This window comes from Misgurnus anguillicaudatus, chromosome 8 (genome assembly GCF_027580225.2).
Source record: "Misgurnus anguillicaudatus chromosome 8, ASM2758022v2, whole genome shotgun sequence".
Classification (NCBI taxonomy): Eukaryota; Metazoa; Chordata; class Actinopteri; order Cypriniformes; family Cobitidae; genus Misgurnus; species Misgurnus anguillicaudatus.
Window position 1 is genome coordinate 18,152,991 of NC_073344.2, and position 24,510 is coordinate 18,177,500.

At 36.6% G+C, this 24,510-nt stretch overlaps 1 protein-coding gene across 1 annotated transcript in view; it reads right to left on the minus strand.

The window, feature by feature from the left end:
• Positions 1-24,510, minus strand: part of ca16b (carbonic anhydrase XVI b) — a 123,739-nt gene that overhangs the window by 11,406 nt on the left and 87,823 nt on the right. The window contains exons 9-16 of the mRNA XM_055212752.2: positions 19,815-19,999; positions 14,430-14,538; positions 14,262-14,311; positions 13,452-14,190; positions 12,281-12,419; positions 6,830-6,921; positions 2,514-2,605; positions 384-480 (exon numbers count right to left, since the gene is read on the minus strand). Of these exons, the coding sequence (XP_055068727.2) occupies positions 384-480; positions 2,514-2,605; positions 6,830-6,921; positions 12,281-12,419; positions 13,452-14,190; positions 14,262-14,311; positions 14,430-14,538; positions 19,815-19,999 (1,503 nt within the window). The remainder of the gene's footprint in view (positions 1-383; positions 481-2,513; positions 2,606-6,829; positions 6,922-12,280; positions 12,420-13,451; positions 14,191-14,261; positions 14,312-14,429; positions 14,539-19,814; positions 20,000-24,510) is intronic.

Here is a 24,510-nt window from a genome sequence, read left to right on the forward strand (position 1 = left end):
ATCTTACCACAGGCAGCTTGCTCACTCGTAGCATTGAGTTTTAATGGTGCAGGTACTTTTAAATGACTTTTAAAAACGGTTCGGTTTGTAATAAACGTCAAATATGTACCTATGACACTGCGTACTTATACTAAAAAAATTCAATGCTACGAGTGAGCGAGCTGCCTGTGGTAAGATGGCCGTCAGGTGATGGCGTTAGAGACTTTGCCGTAACACATCTAGCCTTTATACATATCTATTGCCCCGCTCCACACATATGCAACCCAGGCAATGATGTTGGTTAGTAGACACGCCCCTTACTGTGTGTTTTGGTACTTTGTGTTTTTCAAAAATCATGCATCCCTTTAACTACAGTAAATGTTTATAAGTTTTGGATAACTTACAGGCGACAATGTTGATGTATCTGTTTTTGTGCTTGTTGTCTGGATGATTTGAATGTTCTGCTGTAATCTTCATGTCAGATGTGCAATGCTGAACCTCCTGTAAAGAAGGCAAGACTTTAAATGGAACTAGAAGTGGTACAGAGTACATTTACAAAAATCTACACAGGCTTATTGGACTTACGTACCTGTACCTACATTTCTGCATAACCTGAAATACATTTGTCTTGGTACATATCGCTGCATGTTTCGGCTGGTGTGTCCACTAGAAGCATAGTGGCGACTTACAAAAGGTACAGTAATGAATGATTAAAACTAGAGATGCACCGATATTAAATGCTTCCGCTGAAATGATAATTCAGACTGATATCTTCCGATAGCGATACCGATAGTCGGTGGTTATATTAACTTGCATTAACTAAATTCTTTATTCATTCATATAATAACCATTAACATTGAACATTAAACTAGTGATACATTTTCTATACAGAGCTCAAATTCATTGCATTTTCCTGTTCTCTTTTGATTGTCAGGATATATCGGCATGACTGTTGGCTGTAAAACAAACAAACAGAAAAGTTGCTTTTATCTTCCGATACCGATTATTGGCCGATATATCGGTGCATATCTTATCGAAACACACCCGTTTGTTTTAGTTGGCCTTTTTAAACTTTTAAACGCGTCTGAAAATGCCTGGAGGACACCGATTGCCAGCTGTTTTTGCAGCTGAGCGCAAGCTTTCTTCAGAGCTTTGGTAGCTGTGATACTTGAGCTGTGAGCCGGTTGGCTGTTGTGATACTTGTCCCGCCCCTACTCCACTGTGATTGGAAGGCCGTGTGAGAACTGACATTGACGAGCAGAGCTTTTTACCCAAAGTTGAATCTCTTTCAACTCTCAGCGCAGAGCACGAAAAAACCACAGAGCGGCGGTTTTCAGCGCGAAAAAAACGCTAGCTGCTGGCTTATTTGAAAAACGCATAGCTTCCATTGGAAACAATTAAAAACATGCAGCGGCCGTAAAAGCGTTGGTGTGCACGCCCCCTTAGTGCTGAATGCCGAGAGTTGAAAAATATTCAACTTTTGGTGAAAAGCTCCGCTCGTTAATTTTAGCTCTCACACAGCCGTCCAATCACAGTGGAGGAGGGGCGGGGCATTACCACAGCAACCGACCGGCTCACAGCTGAAGTATCAGAGCTACCAAAGCGCTCAGCTGAAGAAAGCTGGCACTCATCTGAAAAACAGCTGGCATTCGGCATCCACCAGGTGTTTTCAGACGTTCTTAAAAGTTTTGGTGTGCACGCCCACATTTCCACACATGAGACTATAAATAAATACCAAATGGCAAAAATCTACTTAACAAAGACGAGCAGGTTTTAATTTGTGTAATTTGTTCGAAAGATTCAGAAATATGTACCTGGAGCAACGTATTTTAGGATATGCAGATATGTAGGCAGAGGTACGTATGGGTAGTGATCCTGGGTTGACAAAAAGTGATGTATGTAACTGAATGGAATAATAATGCAATTTTTTTTTATTTTGACAGCCCTTGTGTTCTGTTTTGGTGAATTTGATTTGAACTGTAGCTGATTGTATTATTGATCAATTATTTAACTGAATTCATTATTCATTAGAGTACTCGTTCACCCTTTAATGAAAATGTACAGAAATAGCTTCATTTCATTCAATTATGTCACATCAATGCAATTTCTAATGCATTTTAAACAGAAACATAATAATGAACCCCCAGCGTGCAGTAATGAAGCCAACATTAATCTATCATGCAAATCATTTTGGTTTCTCTATACTGCTAAAACAAAGCACCTCTGTTATCCTACCTACTGCATCTACCTACTCGTAATTGTCCTAGTTTAACATAAATTTACTTCCAATACTCCATTCAAACGTGGCCATATTGGATTCTGATCATGTAAATGTTTGCTGTGGGCCTGAACTGGGCTCAAGCTATCCTGCATTCCTGCACAGATTTCTCCAGCTAGAGGAATGATTTTAATGAGGCTCTCCTCTTTAATTAGTCCTTCTCCCATATCCATCTGTGCCTCTGTGCTACTGGGAACACCGGTACATGTACAGAGAGCACACACACATTAAGACCTACTATAAAGACCATACTCACATCAAACTCTTGAGAAAAGCCATGTTGGTTGTTGGCATACAGCTCCATGATATGTTTTATGAACTGCCTGACTGGAAGAGCCTCCAGGTCATCTAAAATGCATAAACCATACACACATGATGTTAAATAAATCTGCTTAGTTAACACAATTAATTACATTCATATGGTACAGATTACCTATTTTCTATATCCTAAATAATGTAGAAAATATAACCATTGTGTAAAAGTATAACCTTGATATCTTTAATATTGACTGAGATCTGTTCCAAATGCAAAATAATGTGCGCCACAATCCTTATTTTGGGTCTCTGACCTTCTTAGTATAATATCTGGGCACATCTGTGTCATCTAAAGCTAATCGGTTGTATATTGGAGAAAAAAGCTGGTGTGATGGTCTATTGTCACGCAGAATGGCCGTAAAAAGAAATGGCTCATTACTGCCCAGGGAACCACACAGCTGGGACCACATTTAAGAAAAGCCCAGAATCCTCCAAGGCATTTACTGCTTTGACATGGCGATGGATGATCAAACACATCAATCCAACCCCCAGTCTGTGTTTAATGTCTACATCGTTAGCTAGTCTTATTAAACCTGGGACATGCACACATTGACTTCTTTCTCAATTTTACAGGGATTTTTGATGAGCTCTTTATTGTGGCGCAGACATTAAACTATCAGCTCGGATGGAGCTCTCGTAAACCTTAACGGTGGGTTTTACTTTCTTGGGCGTACGGCTATATAGACCTGTCAGTCAAGAGTCTGGGCTGTGCCACGTAGGGAAAAGAATGAGGGGCAGAGGTGAAGTAACCAATGAGAGAGAATGGCAGAAGATTGCCAAACCTGACAACAGTTCAGCGATTTTAGCAAATCACATGCTGTCCAAATTGAGCAATCAGACTTTGCGTCCACGGACAGAGGAACAGTGGCACAGGATGTTGAATACATATGGGGCAGTCATAGCTTAGTGGTTAGAGAGTTGGGCTTGTAACCAGAGACTTGCAGGATAGAGTCTCAGGTAGGTTGCGACTGAGGTGCCCTTAATCCCAATTGCTCCTCAGACACTGTAGGGATAGCCTGGATGCTAAGGGTGTCACGATTTCGATTTTAAATAAAAATTGATCAAAATTAAGTCACAACCTCAAATTTTGAATGAAAAAAAGGGAACCGTGTGGAATGCTGCCACGCCCCATGTCACGTCCTGTCGGCTTGCCAAGCAAGAAAAAAACACACGTGTTGAGTGCTCGATTCAACCTCTTCTAAGTTAGCTAGCTACAGCCAGACAAAAGATAGCATGGCAGATGCAGGAGACACCACGCGAGCTGCTTTTTACAAAGGAAACAAAAAAAGGCATGCGCCTCCCGCCTTCAGCTGAACTCATTCAGAACAGAGCACGCATGTGTGCACAGCAGAATGGCGTCTGTGCCAGGACCAGTCGTTTCTCTGAAAAGAGAGCTGTTTTTTGTGATTGTTGCAGGCAAAAATCCTTGATCTTGTGACATGTTTTCTTAAAAAATGCAATGGAATATGCAGGATATTTATGCAATTTTATGCAATGAAATTGCGGGAATTGCAAAAACTGCAAAAAGTTGCAAAAACTGCGAGAAGTTGCAAAAACTGCGAGAAGTTGCAAAAACTGCGAGAAGTTGCAAAAACTGCGAGAAGTTGCAAAAACTGCGAGAAGTTGCGAAAACTGCGAGAAGTTGCAAAAACTGCGGGAACTTGCGAAAATTTAGGGAACTTGCGAAAATTTAGGGAACTTGCGAAAATTTAGGGAACTTGCGAAAATTTAGGGAACTTGCGAAAATTTAGGGAACTTGCGAAAATTTAGGGAACTTGCGAAAATTTAGAAAACTTGCAAAAACTGCGGGAACTTGCGAAAATTTAGGGAACTTGCGAAAATTTAGAAAACTTGCAAAAACTGTGGGAACTTGCAAAAACGGCAGGAACTTGCAAAAACGGCAGGAACTTGCAAAAACGGCTAGCCTGACGTTGTCATACTCAATTCTAGTCAGAATTTGAGTCTGATACCGCTCCATTGAGCTATAATTATGAGGCGTGTCTCAACCGAAAAATGCCTCTGCACTCAATTGGATAGACCTACGACCAATCAGAGCAATGGAGTGTGTGACGTACGTTACGTCTTTTACAGCCTGACCGAACTGCTAGTTATTTCGCAACAATGACACTAACATTGTGATTATACTGAGTTAGCGAATGTACATCAACACCTATTATGTTTACAACATTTCGTTTATATCACAACATGAAGTATTTACTAAGTCATAGAGTAAGACTATCTCTTACCATTTGTACGTTAGGTGAACTTCATCCACGACAATACCCATTACGTTTGCTTGAAAATATTGGAGCCTAGCATGTCCCTCACTTATTCAGCAACCACGATTCCGGGCTTCCGAAAAGAAGCTGGCAACGGCCGCTAATTATATCCATCTCGTCGTGCACGCTGAGCTGCATCGCCGTGATAACGTTAGCCATTTCAGTTGCGACCAACTTTTGCCGAATAGGAAGGACGGCAAAAACATCAACAAATGCCCTGCTCGTGTTTCTCTGTTCCTCTTTTAAAATCAATGCTCTGTCGATATCTTTTAGAACAGACTCAATGTCAGAATCCACACATCTGAACTCTACAGCAGCAGCCATTCAACACACGCGCTCTTTGGTGACGTGGTTCATTACGTTACTGTTGATTATCTGTCCATCATCGTATAAAGCCCGCCCTCACAATTTGATTGGTTCGACCAGCATTTGTCCAAGCATAGTAGCTCCTCAACGGAGAAACGCCAGACCGATCTTCCCGTTTTCACATTCTTGTGGGCGGGGCTAAGATCGGCTGGCACCCAGGCTAAAAAACGGGGGAACTTGCAAAAACGCCGGGAACTTGCAAAAACGGCGGGAACTTGCAAAAACGGCGGGAACTTGCAAAAACGGCGAGAACTTGCTAAAACTGCGAGAACTTGCAAAAACTGCGAGAACTTGCAAAAACTGCGGGAACTTGCAAAAACTGCGGGAACTTGCAAAAACTGCGGGAACTTGCAAAAACTGCGGGAACTTGCAAAAACTGCGGGAACTTGCAAAAACTGCGGGAACTTGCAAAAACTGCGGGAACTTGCGAGAACTTGCAAAAACTGCGGGAACTTGCAAAAACTGCGGGAACTTGCAAAAACTGCGGGAACTTGCAAAAACTGCGGGAACTTGCAAAAACTGCGGGAACTTGCAAAAACTGCGGGAACTTGCAAAAACTGCGGGAACTTGCAAAAACTGCGAGAACTTGCAAAAACTGCGGGAACTTGCAAAAACTGCGGGAACTTGCAAAAACTGCGGGAACTTGCAAAAACTGCGGGAACTTGCAAAAACTGCGGGAACTTGCGATAACTTGCAAAAACTGCGAGAACTTGCAAAAACTGCGGGAACTTGCAAAAACTGCGGGAACTTGCAAAAACTGCGGGAACTTGCAAAAACTGCGGGAACTTGCAAAAACTGCGGGAACTTGCGATAACTTGCAAAAACTGCGAGAACTTGCAAAAACTGCGGGAACGTGCAAAAACTGGGGGAACATGGCAACAACTGGGGGAACGTGCACAAAGCTGCGGGAACGTGCACAAAGCTGCGGGAACGTTCACAAAGCTGCGGGAACTTGCAAAAACTGCGGGAACTTGCAAAAACTGTTTTTTCAAGCTTTTCATTGATGTTCATGTCACGTAATTACGTCACTTCATAACAGGCGCCATCCAACTTTTTTTACAGTCTATGGGAAGGACTGGCTTAAGAGTTATGAAAACAGCATTTAAACATGACATGATTGGAGTATAGTCCCACAATCTTGTCTGACGGTAATAAAAGCGCGTTTTTAAGGTGCAAAGTACTGACAGGAATGTTCACCTGACAAGAATTTTCGTTTTATCAGGTATGTGCGTGTACCATATTTTTCCACTGGCAGCACGACTAACATGGCAGGGCATCTCAGGGTTCAAGGTCAGATATTATATTTCATAAAAGTCTAGTCTAAAAATGGCACAGCATTTTTTTGCTTAAAAAATATGTAAAAATCGAGAATCCAATCGAACCGTGACATTAGAATAAAAAATTTAATCGAATCAAGGATTTGGAGAACCGTGACACCCCTACTGCCCACTGATCCGGATGTGTGTATGTCTTTCGGCACTTTTAATTGACAGATAGTATTGTAAACTCATCAGGGAAGCATTTTCTCTTAATTGACAAGATAACTCGTCAATAGCGGAGAAAGAGTTAACATTGTAAGCGACCACTCAGAACAACCAAATGCTGGACTAACCTGCTGGAGAGAGGACGGGAAAACTATCATTGCGGATCACTCTCGGAGAGCACCTGTCTTCAACGTAGAAATGTGCAGTCTGGAAAAATCTCCTAAGAGCAAAAAAAAGTAGGTTAGTGGGATGAAGAAAATCATAGAAAAACAAAGACAGTGCATTGAAAAGTGCACTGACAACCTTTTGGTTGAGGTGCTTGCACGGTTTAGGGAAACAGATGCTTTTAGGGAGCTCATGTCTATTTCTTTGGAAACCTGGCTGCTATCGTTGCTGAAAGTTGCTACTGTGTATTTTCTGAACAATTTACAAAACACTTTGAAAGTCAAGCAGTCTGCTCCTGTTTGTATAGAGCTGTAGAGATGGGCTTTGTACTGTTTCCCATCCAATCCAATCTCAGCTTTTAGAGCAAAGGTATTAAAATGTGACAAAGAGTCACGTCTGGATGAATAAATGATTTGGAATCACTTAAAGCAAGTTCAATGGCGGGTTTTTAATAGCCAATGCTGATATACAAATACACGTTTACAATATAATATCATATTAAAATGTGTGAAAATATAAAATGTGCATTATCCATTTACGAAGTTAATGTCAGATTTATTTAGATTTAACTACATATACATAATTTATATTGCATAAATCTATTTACTCTAATAATTTATAATTTATTTTGTTCAATATGTTACTCATTTATAAAGTACTTTATTTAAAAAAATAATGCAAAAGAGACATTAATGCTATTCATTATCCCAAAATTAGGCCGACCCATCAAAATGCACAATAAAATCTTGCATTGGAACATTATTATAACAGACGTGCATTGGCCAACAGACATTTGGGTTCTCCATTTGGATTCCTTAAAATATACATAAACAACAAACTTGCAAATGTTTTCAGCAGCTGTAGCCTCCAAACTAATTCATTTCCTACATAAAAAAATTCTCAAAAACAAAGTAGTACCCCAGCCCCTAATAAAGACGCACTTTCACTTAAATATGGGTAAAAAACCCTACCTGTACTTTATGCAGAGCAATGAGCAGATGGTATTCATTCTTGGGATGCGAGATACAAAGAGGCAAATGCAGGTTGAGCCCAATGAGACCTGAATTGAGGGCGGGGGATGCCGAGGAAAATGGGTGGGGAGGAACCCTGCATCAATGACCTTTAAATGATTGGGGATCTTTCGTTTAAAGGCATCCGCTTGGAGACACAAGACTAATGGTGTAAGGGTCTTTCGGTTACATTTTGGACCCTGCGGCCTGATCCTTAAGCAAAGCAGGAAAAGATAAATATAACCTCTTATAATTCCCCATCTGTGTCTCTTTCTGTGCGAGTCTGAAACTGTTCGAACTCCTAGGCGATCTCATGCTTATATACAGAAATGTGGAAATGAGTGCCGCATCTTTGCTCTTTAATGGGCATCTGTGAGTTCGAGCAGGCTCTGAGCTATCCAGATGGAGCCCTGCCCACATAAACCTCTCATTAGCCTATCGCCTTGGCAACATCATTACTTCATTTCGGCAAATAATAGCATACTTATACAAGCTCGATTTCCAAGAAAACGAGAAGAAACTTTTGTAAAGATATTTTTATTCACACATCAAAAAGTTGATATTATAAAAAAGGATGTAGGGGTTAAAAACACAATACTGTTGTAGGCCTGTTAACATGAACAACGAATCACTGTCATAGACAGAACAAGCAGTACTATGTGCAAGTTAAATTGCTTTGTTTTTTAAAGAACTGTCATATTAATTCCTTAAGATTAATAATTTCTTTGACAAATAATGAGAAAAGTATGAACAAGTGATTTGTAGTGTGTTGGTAACGTGACAAATAAATTCAAAATTTGGAGTTTCGTACTGTTATTTACACAGCGGTGGTGCACCTGCATTCATAAAACGGGTGATAATATCTCCTTGGTTCCTCTCCTAAGATAATAAGAGGCCAGATTTAATTTTGCATTCTAAGTGCTTAACAAATTTATTACACCAGCACCCAATATAAGGTTCATGCCGCAGCTGCCCTAAACTAACAGTATTGTTGATATAATGGTTAATCCAGCAGTATGTGCAGCTATTTAAAGCTAAAATCTAAATATTATTGTATCTATGACTTTTCGAGTTTAGAAAAGCAAAAAAAATAGTAAAGTTTTTTATAATTTTATATTCAGATGCTCATTTACAGTCCGCCTTAAAGGTGCCGTGTGCAAATTTTGGTGGTGAGATTGTGAATTGCAACCAACGGCTCAGTCCACCGCTAAACCCTCCCTTTCGAAACACGTAGAGAAGCTACGGTAGCCGCTGTAGGACAAACATGTTGTCATCTGAGACAAAGTAGGGTTGAAATACCCTCCGTAGAGCAGTTTATCTGTTTAGGGCTACTGTAAAAACAAAATGTCAACTTCCATGTAAGGGGACCAGCGGTGCATGTAGATAAAAACGGCTCTTTCTAAGATAATAAAAGCATAACGATTCATTATGTACACTGTAAAAAAATTCCATAGAAATTGCAGCTGGGTTGCCGGTAACTTACCGTAGATTTAAATTTATGTTTTTTTTGCAACATTTTGTTCAAAGTTAAATGAACATTAAACATTTACAAGTCTTTGTCTCTACAGAGTAAAACTTAAAAACACAGCATCAAGCAAAACATTCTGGGAAACAAAATCTAAAGCAAAAAACAGAAAAAGGTTGATGATAATTTCTGGTTCCCAGAATGCTTTGCATGAGGCTGTTATTGTATAGTTTTATTCTGTAAAGATAAAGACTTGTGAATATTTAAAATTGATTTAACTTTGAACAAAAGCCAGTAAATAACATAAATTTAAATCTACTGTAAATTACCGGCAACCCAGCTGCAATAACATTGTAATTTCTACGGATTTTTTTACAGTGTAAGGTCTTTATACACCACTGAAATATAGATATGTATATTATCTTGCATTTCTGTCAAGAGATCCTTCTTAAAGTTACACATTGCACCTTTAATAGTATAATAAGTATTAATAGTTGAATACTATGCTTAATTCATTTCTAACTTCTGAGTGCCAACTCAAATTTGGGTAAAAAAAAAGTCATAAGGGTAATTTTTTTAAATTGAGATTTATGCACCATCTAAAAGCTGAATAAATAAGCTTTCCATTAATGTATTGTTTTGTTAGGACAGGAAAATATTTGGCCAAGATACAACTATTTAAAAATCTGAGGGTGCAAAAATTTAAATATTGAGAAAATCGCCTTTAAAGTTGTCCAAATGAAGTCCTTAGCAACACATATTACTTATGATAAATACATTTTTTTAATGTATTTACGGTAGAACATTTACAAAATTCCTTTATTATCTTTACTTAATATTCGAATGATTTTTGGCATAAAAAAAATCTATAATTTTGACCCATACAATGTATTGTTGGCTATTGCTACAAATATACCCATGCTACTTATGACTGGTTTTGTGGTCCAGGTTCACAAATGTCAAAACTCTCTGAAAAGGAAAGAGTCTGCGTTAAAGCATTTCACAATGGTGTTTGAGACAAATAGACAGGTGGTTTATTTAATTGGTTAAGCACTGTAAATTTAAATATATATTTCAACTGAAAGGTGGGCATTTGATTTTGGACCACTATTGTGTTTTGACCCATACATATAAATAATATTACCTTGAATTGTCATTTCTGAAATGTAATGATTTTGATAAGATTTGGTAAATGGTCACATTCTCTGGAAAGCCAATGTATCTCCATTGGTCTTTGTTTTACTTTAATTTTTGAAAAACGCTTTGGAAAAGGGAGTCGGGCCGAGTACCAATACACACTTGTAGCCAATCAGCAGTAAGGGGCGTTGCCTACTAAACAACATCGTTGCCTGGCCTCCGTATGTGTGGGTCGGGTCTATCAAAAGAAGGTCCAGATTTTATTGCGGTAGAGGCGTGTTTGTTTAGGTGATTTCAAATGTCAACATTGGCTTTCAAAGATCATGCACCCCGCCTTTAAGTGGTAGAAACTGCACTTTCCTTAGCTTGTAAATCATAGCATAGGTATTTTTTTGGTTTTCATAAAATGCAGGTGTCTGTTAAATGCATGTTCAGTTGCAACTGAACTACAGTATGAATATTTCTCATACTTAAAGCTGGTTAAGGATTTGTTCAATCCCCAAACCAAAGTATTAAGCTTAAATCAGGGCCTTTGAGCTATAAACGATATATATACATGCATATTAACCTCAAGAGCATGCAGTTTGTTAAAGAAAGATGTGATGAGAAGTGATTGAACTTACAATTTTCTTCTGGCAGATGATAAAATAGGTAATTTTTCTCAAATATCTGAAGGCTCTTTTGATTCGGCCCATCATTTTGATTTGGGCAATGATGCAGATCACCATGGCAACCACACAACCATACCCTAGCAACCACCTACAACATTATAGCATCATGGGGTCGATTTTATAACAGACAATCACTGGTTTTCCAAATAAATGTATATTATAGTCGGATTTATATGACAAATATATGCATTCTGTATAAATTCAGCAGCTCTGCCTGCAAATTGCTTGTAAGAATGCATGTAAGATTGGAGCCATGTCAGAAAAGATGGTCACAAAATGGTCACCAGCTGTTCTAATATGAACCATTTAGGTACCAATGTATACCTTTGAGGTAATAATATGCACTCTTTAGTACCAATATGTACTTAAAATATGAAGTCTATGGTGTACTTTTTGAAAGGGTACCGCCCCAGTGACAGCTACGGACCATTTTTTCTGACAGTGTAGTCAGTGCATATGTATAGTACCACAGTATTTCAAGCAAACCTTAAAAATGCATGTAAATATCACTATATAAACAACTAGCTCAATGCTGTAAATATTAAATTGAACACTATGATTATCTTTTAATATAGTTTACAAATGCAATCTTACATTCGGTGTTCACATTTTAATGATATGCTTAGACCAGACAGTTTCACAGATTGGAGCGCAGCTGGGTCCCTCCGCACAAAACTCACGGCCCCTGGGGTGCCCGAAACCATAAACAAACACAAGACAGAACAGGAGGACGGTGGTATTTGGCAGGGAGCTCATTGCAAAGATTTTGATCGGTTACCGCAGGGTTAAGACAGGTCTGCGAGCGGGTGGGCAGATGGGGCTCGCGTTCTCCAGAGAGAGCTGAACGAGGTTGATAAAGGCCAGAAAGAGAGAGGTATTGCACGAGTAGAAAGAGAGAAAGACCTAGAAAAAGCTAAATGAGGTGTGGGGTCAGACGGTGCCATTTCCAAACCGCCATGACCACAACAACAGATTTTGTTGTTGCTTCTGTTTTTGTTGCATTATGCTGGGTAGCTCTGAATTCAAATTTTATGTGACCAAAATATAGCTATACAAAGTCATTCTGCAGGACTATGTATATTTGTCATGTAGAAAGCGTGTTTGTCAAAACGTTTTCTAATAGTATCTTACCTCCAGTAAACCAGGACAGCTAACATCATGATCAAGCAGAGGAGAGTAAGGGCCGAGACCACCATCAGGGGAATGATCCACTCCATTCTGCCGGATGAGGACAATGGGTCTCGGGTGACAGTGGATATGCTGTTCCTCTCTGCATGGTGGTTATTGGAGAGATGAGGATGGTAAAAATTAAACACAGTTTAAAACCATTCTGTAATATAGTAAATTGTGCAATATAAATCCATAGCTGATACTATAAAAGGTTCGTTTCTTTGTAGTTGAAAAAGGTTTTAATGGCATTGATAGTGCCCTTTCATTTAAAGGGACACTCCACTTTTTTTTAAATATGCTAATTTTCCAGCTCCCCTAGAGTTAAACATTTGATTTTTACACTTTTGGAATCCATTCAGCTGATCTCCAGGTCTGGCAGTACCACTTTTAGCATAGCTTAGCATAATCCATTAAATCTGATTAGACCATTAGCATCATGCTAAAAAATAACCAAAGAGTTTTGAAATTTTTCCTATTTAAAATTTGACTCTTCAGTAGTTACACCGTGTACTGATATTACGCAGTGCCCAAAAATAGTCCACTGGTTTTGAAAGTAACCAAGGGGACTATTTTCGGATACTGCGTAATATCATTGCACCTCTTGCAGCCATGTTACGGCAGCAACTCCTTGATTATTACGCCTGAATGAGAGTATAGTTCCTAGCCATATCTGCCTAGAAAATCACAACTTTTAATTTTCCATCGGTCTTAGTACACGATATAACTACAGAAGAGTCAGGTTTTAAATAGGAAACATATCGAAACTCTTTGGTTATTTTTTAGCGCAATGCTAATGGTCTAATCAGATTCAATGGATTATGCTAAGCTATGCTAAAAGTCGTACCGCCAGACCCGGAAATCGGCTGAATGGATTCCAAAACGATAAAACTCAAATGTTTAACTCTAGGGGAGCTGGAAAATGAGCATATTTTTTAAAAAAGTGGAGTGTCCCTTTAAGGCTTACACTTGCATGCTTGAAATGAGTTTTTCTCATCTTTTTAATGGTATAGTTTATCTGTCCCTATCTTGCTGCAATTCCTCAATTTTCCTCTTGGGAAATTATCTTTTTGTTTGCATAAGGCCTTTCACATCGAGTCCTTTGGACTGTGGAGGTCATTTGCAGCTCACCTACCGGTGTGAATATAATACGGCCAGAGAGCTTTCTCCTCATCGGTTAGTTTAGTGGTCTCGGTCGAGCCGGCAGGAAGTTGCATGTCTGCGCTGTCATTATCTTCAAGCCATGTAGGTTTGGATGAATCCTCCCCAGAGTGCCTTTCCGTGGCCCTAGATACCTCCTCTTCCACTATCCCAGGGGTGACTGTAGAGTTTTCATTGTTATCATCAGCCCTCTCTCGACCTCTCACCCTATATTCTGATGTTGGGACAGTGGTCGTTGAATTTTCAGGAAAATTCTTCTCTTGCTTCCCATCCTTGGCGTCTTTTTCTTTTTTCTTCCTCTCTTCTTCTTCACCGTGTTCCTCTTCATCGTCCTTATCCTCTTCTTTTTCACCACCCTCTTCGTCTCGATTATTCGCCTCTGACGTGTCTTCAGAGGGATGTATGCTGTTATCTGGAGGGCTGGGTTTGGTGGAAGGAGTGGATGGGTGTTGGGTGGGTGTTGGTCCTGAGTTTGTGGAATGAGTGGGCCATAGAGATCCAGGGAGTGAGGAAATGATGCTACCACTGAAGCCCAGTCCTGCTAACAGAGTGCTGGTCACTACGGACGCAACGGTGGCCTGCCCGCCGCTGGATGGCGGTCCCATTCCCGTTGCCATGGAGACGAAAGAAAAGGGAAGCCCGGCGGAGGTCCAGGTCGACGAGCCTGAGCTTATGGGTGCCATGTCAGCAGAAGATGCTGGGGAAACTGTAGGCTAGAACACACAGAAGACATTTACATTTTATCCAAAGCGACTTACGGCAGATTACTTTAGGAGTTACTCACCATTCCAGCTTTTACAATTCTCGTGCCCTCGAATATCCTTGTGGTGTTTGCTTTAAAAGAAATTACATTATGGATCAAGATTACGCAACAATTTGATGGATCTGATTATCAATAAAGTGCATTTTTAAAAGGACAGGCAACCAATCAAAATCCAACATATTAGCAAACCTTTAAATAAAAGCGTTTGACTGAAGTCACTGCGCTGGTCTCTGTGACATACAGCTTGAACTCTGAACAGATACAGGACCTCTGGAGACACAAGCGGGATTACTGCCCTCTGCAGGAGACATACAAAACACATTACACTTTAAAAAACAAAGACACATCATACGCATTCAAGTGATGTTGGAAAATGCATATGCTTTTTATATCAAGATCCTTTTTGTTTGCATGTTGTGGATGGCATGAATATTTTGGGTATGCACTGAATACATTTGGGTGATTCTCGTGAAATTAGACATTTTGATAAAAAAGTAAATGCAAAGAAAGAGTATCAAAATAAGAAGCATACAGTTGCAAACATCTCTTCACGTACTATTTTGCACATGATTTCAAATGACATCATACAAACCAATTTTGTTGGTTTTTCCACATTTAAGGGGGAAATTTTCATTACCGCAATGTGTCCATGACTGGATTTGGGTTCTTTGACATGGAAATATTTATGATTCAAAAATCTAAAAAATAAAACGCTTCAGTGCATGTTATACTATAAACATTTACAGTTAAGAAACATGTGGTATTTGGTTATCATTGGTAAATGTAGAGACAATAATAAAGAATATAAATGTGTCCAAGACCACTTTCTCATTCTCCGCAACAATTTTCAATCATTGTTTAAGCCATCAAGGAACTAACATTTAATAAAAATTGTTGGAAGGGACATAATTGACTGTGACACTCAAGATGTCTACCAGGTAAGCAGTTCTTATTTTTACTCTCCAGATAAAAGTTGAAATTTTGTTTGTCATAGTACCTAGACAACTTTTTAGTTCTCATTACCGAAACATGAGTTTGTAAATGCATATATTTAATGGAATATCATGTTGCGGTAATGATAATTTTTGATAATGATAATCTAAAAAATTTAAATAATTCTATAGGAAATAGTTTTTAAATTCTCAAAAATAATGGTTATAGTAAGTTCAGACCTTAATCTTATATGTGCTAAAAAAATGTCTTCATGGGCTTTTTAAAAATTCTGATGCTGGACACCTTCTACATCTGGATTTCGTGAGAATCACCCATTTGCCAAAATGTCCAGAATTTAACATAGCAGTCTCCATGGAATATAGTTTTCCATGATGCAATGCAATCAAAATGACCATTTCCAGTGTGACTTGCAGTATCAGGGGTAGGTTTCCATTTCTGGATTTGATCCAAACTGAATTAAAATCGCAAAATATCAAATTTATCAAACGTGGCGTTCATTGAATTAAACATGCTATTGTACTGATGTCATGCATACTACACAGTACTGTTTTGCTGCATCCTTACATAGTCACACATTATTTAAAGACGCATCAAGGGGTATACAGTACATGCAGTATGTGTGGTTTTATTTTGTATTCTGTATTACTGTAAAGTTTTACTGGGCTGTTGACAGATATTGGATTCTTGGGTACTCCAAAAACTCCTCCAAAATAATTTCTGTCTGGTGCAGAACACAAAGAGGGGCTTGATCTTGTTACACGATATAAAAAAGCCAAGAGCATTTTATGTCAGAGTCTAGCAAAAGTACACTGTAAAAAATTATTTTTTTTACCTAGTTGCCTTTAAATTTCATTCAACTTAAAAATATTAGTTGATTAAAAAAGTTGTTTTGTAATTGTTGTTTTTTACTGATAGCTATCGATAGTTGGTGGCAGATGGTATTGGAGTAAAAAAATTATTATATTAAGGACAAATATTTGCAGACGCCCCTTTGAACAAAAGGTGTCTTCAACATATTAAGGTTTACTGTATGTTAAAACTAATCCAAAATATTTAACCTAGAAAACTGTACATTTTTCATATCTAATTCATAGATTAGTGCATACTGTAGATAGCTTTAAAGCTAATAGAAATGGATTTAAACACCAACTCTGAATTAATTCTGATGTCATAAAATGACAAAAATTAGATCTTGCTTGACTCAAAATGACTTTTGTGAAACTGCACACACTTAAAAACCTCATTACGCAACATGAACGACAGGACGTACATTTTCCATAGCTGACACATCAAAGCACATTTGATATCTGTCATTATTATTTGTATAAAACGTCCTGTTTCATCATTCAGCAAACCTCAATGTCAGGTTCATTTGAATTTCATATACTCAAAGTTGGTCTCGATTCACTAGGTCTCAAATTTGAAATAAAAATGTAAATGTACAGCCAAAAAGATGGGAGTCATGACGCTACGTAGATTGAAAGAAAGTAATTGGACTTTAACCGTGGCACTTAACTGGATCCAAATCTAATTTGACCGAGTATAAAAAGACTGACAGGGCTCATCAGAAGAAGTTCCTTCAAACTCGCTGGACACTTTCTTGTCGTCATGGATACAGCGTGGATAAAGCAGCTCTGATAAGGTGACTGACAGGAATGGGCATAAGTCGTTCATTAGAGCAAAAAAGAATAAAAAGAGCAAACGCTGTCCGAATCCATCAGTTCAATGAAAGCCATCGATCCATCAGACTTGTGAAGAAACGCTGGGTACCAAAAGAGCGTCCACAAGGGACACTTTAGTCTTTGTGTTCTAGGGCGGTGAGTTCTGATGCCATTATTTTTTTTTTACTATAGGCAGGGTTCAAAATGTACCTTCATAATGGCTGCCAGTGTTGGGTTGAGAATGTTTACCGGCAATAAACACTTCTTACTGGCCATGAAACTGTATTTTGTATTATTTTTAATAAAAATATAATTTTTTTACCAACAACAAACTGTTCTTAATGCATTATTTTGACGGAATTATTATTTTTTGTAGAGACAATGAACACTTCTTACTGGAATTTACTTTATTTACAAAAATACTGCAATAGAAAAAAGTATTTTGCATTATTTCTTTTAAAATTGTACATTTTACAGCCAATAAACACGTCTTACTGGCCTTGAAGCTGTATTTTGCTTTTTTAACAAAGATATGCCTTGTAGAGACAATGTACACTTAAACTATGGTACATTATTATTTAACAAAATAAAAAATGTTTAAAAAACGCTTTTACTCATCATTAAACAGTTTTTTCCCCAATATTTTTAACAAAAATATTATTTTTTACAGACAATAAACACTTCTTACTTGTCTTAAACTGTATTCTGTTTAATTTTTCTAACAAAACATATTTTTGTACAGGCAATAACACATCTTACTGGCCTTGAAACTCTGTTTTGCATTATTAAAAAAAATTTAATACTTTTTTACAGGCAATAAACACTTCTTACTGGCATGGAACTGTATTTTAATTTTTTTTTAACAAAGATAAGTATTGTGTAAGGACAATGAACACTTCTTACTGAAATTTACTGTATTTACAAAAATAATGTAGAAAACAGTATTTTGCATTATTTCTTTTAAAAATATTTATTTTACATCCAATAAATGTCTTACTGGCTTTAAAGCTGTATTTTGCATTTTCTTAACAAAGATATGCTTTTGGAGAGACAATGTACACTTCTTACTCGCCTTTAAACTATGGTACATTTAAAAAAAAAAAAGGTTTACAGCCAATAAACACTTCTTACTTGTCTTGAAACTGTACTTTTTACCGGCAATAAACACTTCTTACTGGCCATGAAACTGTATTTTGTATTATTTTTAACAAAATATATTTTTTAAAGACAATAAACACTTCTTACTTGTCTTAAACTTAAACTGTATTCTGTTTAATTTTTTTAACAAAAGATATTTTTGTACAGGCAATAACACTTCTTACTGGCCTTTAAACTGTGTTTTGTATTATTTAAAAAAAATTAAATTGTAGATAACATTTTTTACAGGCAATTCTTTTCTGTGTAAGGACAATGAACACTTTTTACTGGCATTTACTGTATTTACATATTTATTTTTTACATAAATATTTTTGTTAACAATAATAAGACAGAATACAGTTTTAAGGCCAGTAAGAAGTTTTAATTGCCTGTACAAATATCTTTTGTTAAACAAATAAGACAAAATACAGTTTTTTAGACAAGTAAGAAGTGTTTATTGTCTGTAAAAAAATAGATTTTTGGTAAAAAAACAAAACAATTCAAAATACGGTTTTATGGTGTTAAGAAGTGCTATTGCCTGCACAAAATATATTTTTTGTTAACAAAAATAAGACAGAGTACAGTTTTAAGGCAGAAAATAAATATTTATTACCTGTAAAAAAGTATCTACAATTTTTTTTTTTAAATAATGCAAAACATGGTTTAAAGGCCAGCAAGAATTGTTATTGCCTGTAAAAATATTTTTTGTTAAAAATAAGACAGAATACAGTTTCAAAAAGAGTAAGAAGCGTTTATTGCCTTTAAACATTTTTTTTATTTTTGTTAAAAAATAATATACAATGTATACTATAAAAACAAACTAAAGCCACTGTGCCATTTTTTGGTACAGAACAGATAAATAACTATTTTGTCATATGTTCAAATGTTTTATGAATAGCAAGCAGTGTTTATTGTCTGTAAAAAAATATTTTTGGTAAAAAATTATGCAAAATACAGTTTTATGGTGATTAAGAAGTGTTTTTGCCTGTACAAAAACTATATTTTGCATTATTTTTTACCAAGATCTAATTTCTACAGACAATAAACACTACTTGTCTAAAAAACTGTACTTTGTCTTATTTTTTTTAAATAACACTTCTTACTGCCCTTAAAACTGTTTTGCATTATTTAAATAAAAATGTAGATACTTTTTACAGGCAATAAACACTTCTTTCTTGCCTTAAAACTCTATTCTGTCTTATTTTTGATAACAAAAATATTTTTGTAATGACAAAATAGTAATTTATCTTTTCTGTACCAAAAATGGCACAATGGCTTTAGTTTTATTTTTTATAGTATACATGTCATTGGATGTCTGTGATCTGATTTGTATGTCTTCGATTTGAATAATTTGCTTTACTTACCTCATGGAGCCTCAGACGATCATTCTTACAATTCCTCTATTTCAGTATATTGCAACTGCTACATTAACAAAGTTATTAACCTAAATGGTTTAATTCATTGATGCATTGTTTCCTGACAAAAGTTTTCCTCATTGTATGTTTACGTCAGACGTCTTTAGCTGTCACATTGCACGTTTAGTGTTTTGGTTAAAATGCGTTAAACGAACAATTCTCCTTTATTGCATTAATGCCATTCTGAAAACAATGGACCAATCAGAGAAAGCTCGGTGCGGGACGAGCGTGTGCACCATCAATCAAATGACAGCAACCTCAACCCAGACGCAGAATAATTTAACCAGCTGACCTTTTCCTATCTCAAGGAATAAAACAATGGCTAAAACAATCACAGCCCTTGACGTTTTAATTGTGCTCTTGCGTAGCCATCCGCCCGTTTGTTCTTTTGGGCCGGGAAATCTTACCGTGCTGTGTTCGCCGCTCTGCGTGAAGGTCTTCTCAAAAGGCATTTCGTCCTTCACCCAGCTGTATGAGACGAGGAAGCCCAGTATAGGCGGGTGGTAGACAGTTGACGGTCGGTCCCAGGTCAACACGAGAGCAGTTCGGTTCAGCGGATGGACGTTCATGTTGTCAGGGATGCTACTGCAGACTGGGTGGAGAGATAAAAAACTGAATTAAAAACAAGGAATGTATGTTCTCATTTGACAAAAGAAGATAAGAGTTAACATTTGATTAGGAATGCATGACCTGATATAAACACGGCTCTACGGAGCCAGATCTCTGACGCACGAGGTCCCTGACTGCAGCCCGGAGGTGAAGCTAAATCTTTTATTGCTGTCTGACTCACCAAAGTGTTCTCACTAGAAACTGCTTCAAAGTGGAAAATAATACATGAGCTCATCTCAATCTGCCTCCAGGCTTTCATACAGGCTTATAAGCGAGGGCACACATACATGTCTGCAGCCGTGTGTACTACTCTGAACCCATTAGGGAAGTATGATGTGTGCGTGTGTAATACCGTGAACCTGATGTGCACTTGTGAGCACGGCGAGGCGTGTGGAGTTCACCTTACCCAGCTCTGAATTAAACTTTTAAAGCAAACATTGAGAGCAATGCATAACAAAACTCATTATTGCTGCATATTAAATATCACAGAAATCAAAAACATGAACTCTGGGTTTACATATTATGCATTGAGAGATGCTTTCGTTCAAAGTAACTTATAGTGCATTCAAGGTATTGAACCCAAGACATCTGAATGAGAAACTACAGTAACCTAAAGCTAAACGAACCAGGACTGCCTGTGTGGGCACCAAAGTGGTAAAAGCTCACTCTTTTTGTTAAACTGATACCTTTTAACCACAGTACTACTGCAAATGTTATTTTTAATTACGCCCGTGGAGCTTCTCAAAAGATGAAGAGATGCAATTGCACGATTGACGTCACTTATCGTGGAAATCGTTTGGTGGAGCATGTTTTTCATCGAGCTGGGCGGGCCGCATAAGTGCCGCTTGATAAGGTCATTATGCTGAAAGCCTCTGCTCTTATTGTGCGTATTAACATTAGCAACCTGTCAACAAGCCCGTGATAAACATATCTGTGAGAGAGAGAGGCAGATCGAGGAGCGAAATGAGGACGAGGGGGTGATTAGAGAAAAGGGCATCTGCTGCGAAAGTCGCCCTCGAGAACACTGGTAGGACGCGTGACTCAGCGAGAGGCCATTATTTTCATCAGTTCAATCATCAGCATGCTAATGACTGCCGCCATTACTGTCCGGCACAGATAACGCAGACACTGATGATTCAAATAGACTTCATTCTCATGGTAAAGCTTTGGGTTATGTGGGCAACAAGCTATGGTGGGTACAAAGTCACAGCTTAGCACTCTTATAAAGGTGCAAAAGCTGTCACTGGAGTGGTACCATTTCAAAAAGTACACATTTGTACCTATAAATCGCATATTAGTACCTTAACTCATTCCTTAAAAAAAGTTGAAGTTTCACAAAATGCCTTCCATGAAAATGTTATTATATAAATATATAAACATGCAAATATATCAAATGAAACAAACAAACAAAACAGGAAAACAAATGTTACCAATTAAAATCTTTTTTTTACATATACACTGTAAAAAAGATTTGTTGGTTCAACCTGTTGCCTTAAAATTTTTTAGTTAATTCAATGTAAAAATCTTAGTTAACCTAGTCAAAATGTTTAGTTAACTAATATTTTTAAGTTGAATTACTCAAAGCAGCATGAACACTTAGTTTTTTAAATTGAACTAACAAATCTTTCTTACATTGTAACATACAGGCATATTAATACACTTTCACAAATAAAGGTACAAAGGTTGTCACTGGGACAATACCCTTTAAATAGGTCCTAATATGTACCTTTTACGCTTTCCCCATTGACGAGTTTTCGCGTCAATTATGAAAAAAAATTTCCCGGCCAATGACGCGTTCCTGACAAGTTTTTATGTTAATCTGTAATTCTGCTATTATCCATGATGGCGCTCTTACCCAATTTATAAAAAATCTGAAGCAAAAACTAATTTAACAAATTTTAAACTCTGTGTATTTTTGATAATTGTTCTGAATCTGATCTGTAACAAAATTACTTTACAAAAATTTCAGCCAAGACTTAAAACTTTTTTTATTTTTAAAGAAACCTACCCATATTTAAGAAGTTATAAAAAGAGAACAAATGAAGATAGGATGAAACTGACATTTTTCAACTTAAATGGTAGAAAAAAATCATATAAATCAGGCTTTAGCTTGTAATGTTTATGCTTCAGGCCTCATTTTGTAAAATTTATACATACACTGTAAAAAGATAAAGTTGGATCAACTTAAAAAATTACTTAAATTGGTAACGCCTAAAAAAGTTTTTGGTAACACTTTACAATAAGGTTCATTAGTTAACATTAGATAATGTACACTGAAAAAAACAACTTGTAAAATTTACTTAAAAAAATCCTCGTAACAATTTGCACGAACTTTTTTTAAGTAAAATGTACTGCTTTTTTATAAGTAAAACTTACCTACTATAATCAAATAAAATTTACTTAAAATTGCATGATAAAACATATGTTAAATAATTAATTAAATGTTACTTAATTATTTTATTTAGAAGTTAGATTTATTTTAATCGTCTAGGTAAAGTCTATTAGGTTTTTTTGAAAATTGAAGCATTGCTGTCCTAATAATATTAAATAAATCATAGTTTCTGTTCGTTATTTTCTTTAACATATGTCTATGGACCTAGTTATTTTTAGTGTTATAAATGGCATTATAACACAAAATTCATGACTGACAACAAGTCAGTCATTGAATAAACTTGATTCTGAACAGAAACGCACACAAACTGTGTTTCTGACATGCTTTGTAAGCACTGTGGAGGGAATTACAATACTCCGTTCTGAACAGGCTTCATGTAAAGAAACACTGATCACATAAACGGTGACTTCACAAAATTATTATTTACAACAAAACAACATCAATATATAAGAGCTTAAACTAGGGCTGGGTGGTATGACGGTATATTCCGTTACTGCAGAATAAAATGTCAGACGTAACAGATTTTTCTATTCCGTCTATTCCGCGGAATGCAAATAAGTGGGCGTGGCTAACGCTGCCCTCACGCTTGTTAGACTTAGTGTGACGGAGAAACAAGTAAAATAATTCACTCATAAAAAATAAACGAGTTATTTCTGTAATTTTTTGCAGCGAGACTCTCGCTCGCTCTCTCTCTCTTTCTCTCTCTCTCACTCTTGCTCTCTCTCCCTCTCTCTGTCTGTGCTCGTGCAGCAGCCGGCCGGTCTCTCGAGTGCAGAGGTCTCTAGGCACACGCAAGGAGCTGCGACGCCTAATAAAAGGTTCTTCTCAAACATAATGCTAATAGTTGTAATGTTTTAACTTTAAGCAAGCTAAGACAAAACTCGCGTTTATATCAGTGACACGTGCGCTGCTGGAGCGATGTAGTTTGACGCGCCATTTGCTTATACAAACATATTTGATCGGAAAGACGAGAAAGAGACGCAAATGTTAAGGTCTAATAGTAAGTAAAGGGCGTCAAGACCTTAAAACAGACTTCATGATCATCACATCATAGCACCTGTCATATTTATAATATCTAAAGCTTCGTCTCTCATATAAGCTAGGTATTCATCCTGTCTGTAGGTTTTTGCATATATTTATACCATGTTCATTTTACATATTGCCTATTTTTAATGTAATGTATGCATCTGCTAAAGTTTTTGATTAAAATTTACTTAATTATTTTAGGACTATGTGCAGTGACTATAAAACAGTTAAATAATACAAGAAAATATCTAATAAGACTTACTATTCCCACACAGTTCATTTTTTTAATATGAATTAATTGTGTATTTATCATCATTTTACTTAGGAAAATCTAGTTCTCAATAAATGTTAATATTATTATGTAGAAATTATGAGAGTTAATCTAATAAATATTACTACACTAAAAAGTTAGTTTTTTCAGTGTAACTAACTTGAACAAACCATGAGCAATACATTTGTAACAGTATTTATTCATCTTTGTTAATGTTAGTTAATAAAAATTTAAGCTTTAATTGTTTGTTCATGTTAGTTCAGAGTGCATTAACTAATGTTAACAAGATTTTAATAAAGGATTAGTAATTGTTGAAATTAACATTAACAAAGATTAATAAATGCTGTAAGTGTAGTTCATTATTAGCTCATGTTAACTAATGTAGCTAACCAATGTTGACTAATGAACCTTATTGTAAAGTGTTACAAAGTTTTTTTCAACCAGAATTTTCTCACTTTAAGTGACATTTAAAATGTTATTTCGGTTGGTAACACCTTAAACATTTTCAATTTAAATGTTTTACTTAAAGTGAGAAAATTTAGGGAAAAAAAATTTTTTTATTGACTTTACTAAATTTTATTTATCAATGATTCATTAGTTTTTTCTTGTGAACATGAGTACCAGCGTTTACAATAACAGTTTTGTAAACTTTGTCCAGAGTAAATACTGGAACTAATAATGATACAAAATGTATAGAAGATGGTAAGAAATACAGTAAAATAAAAATGAAAGAAAAAAAAGATAAAAAAGGGGGGGGACAAATATTTTGAGGATAACATGCACATAACATACATGCATAAACACA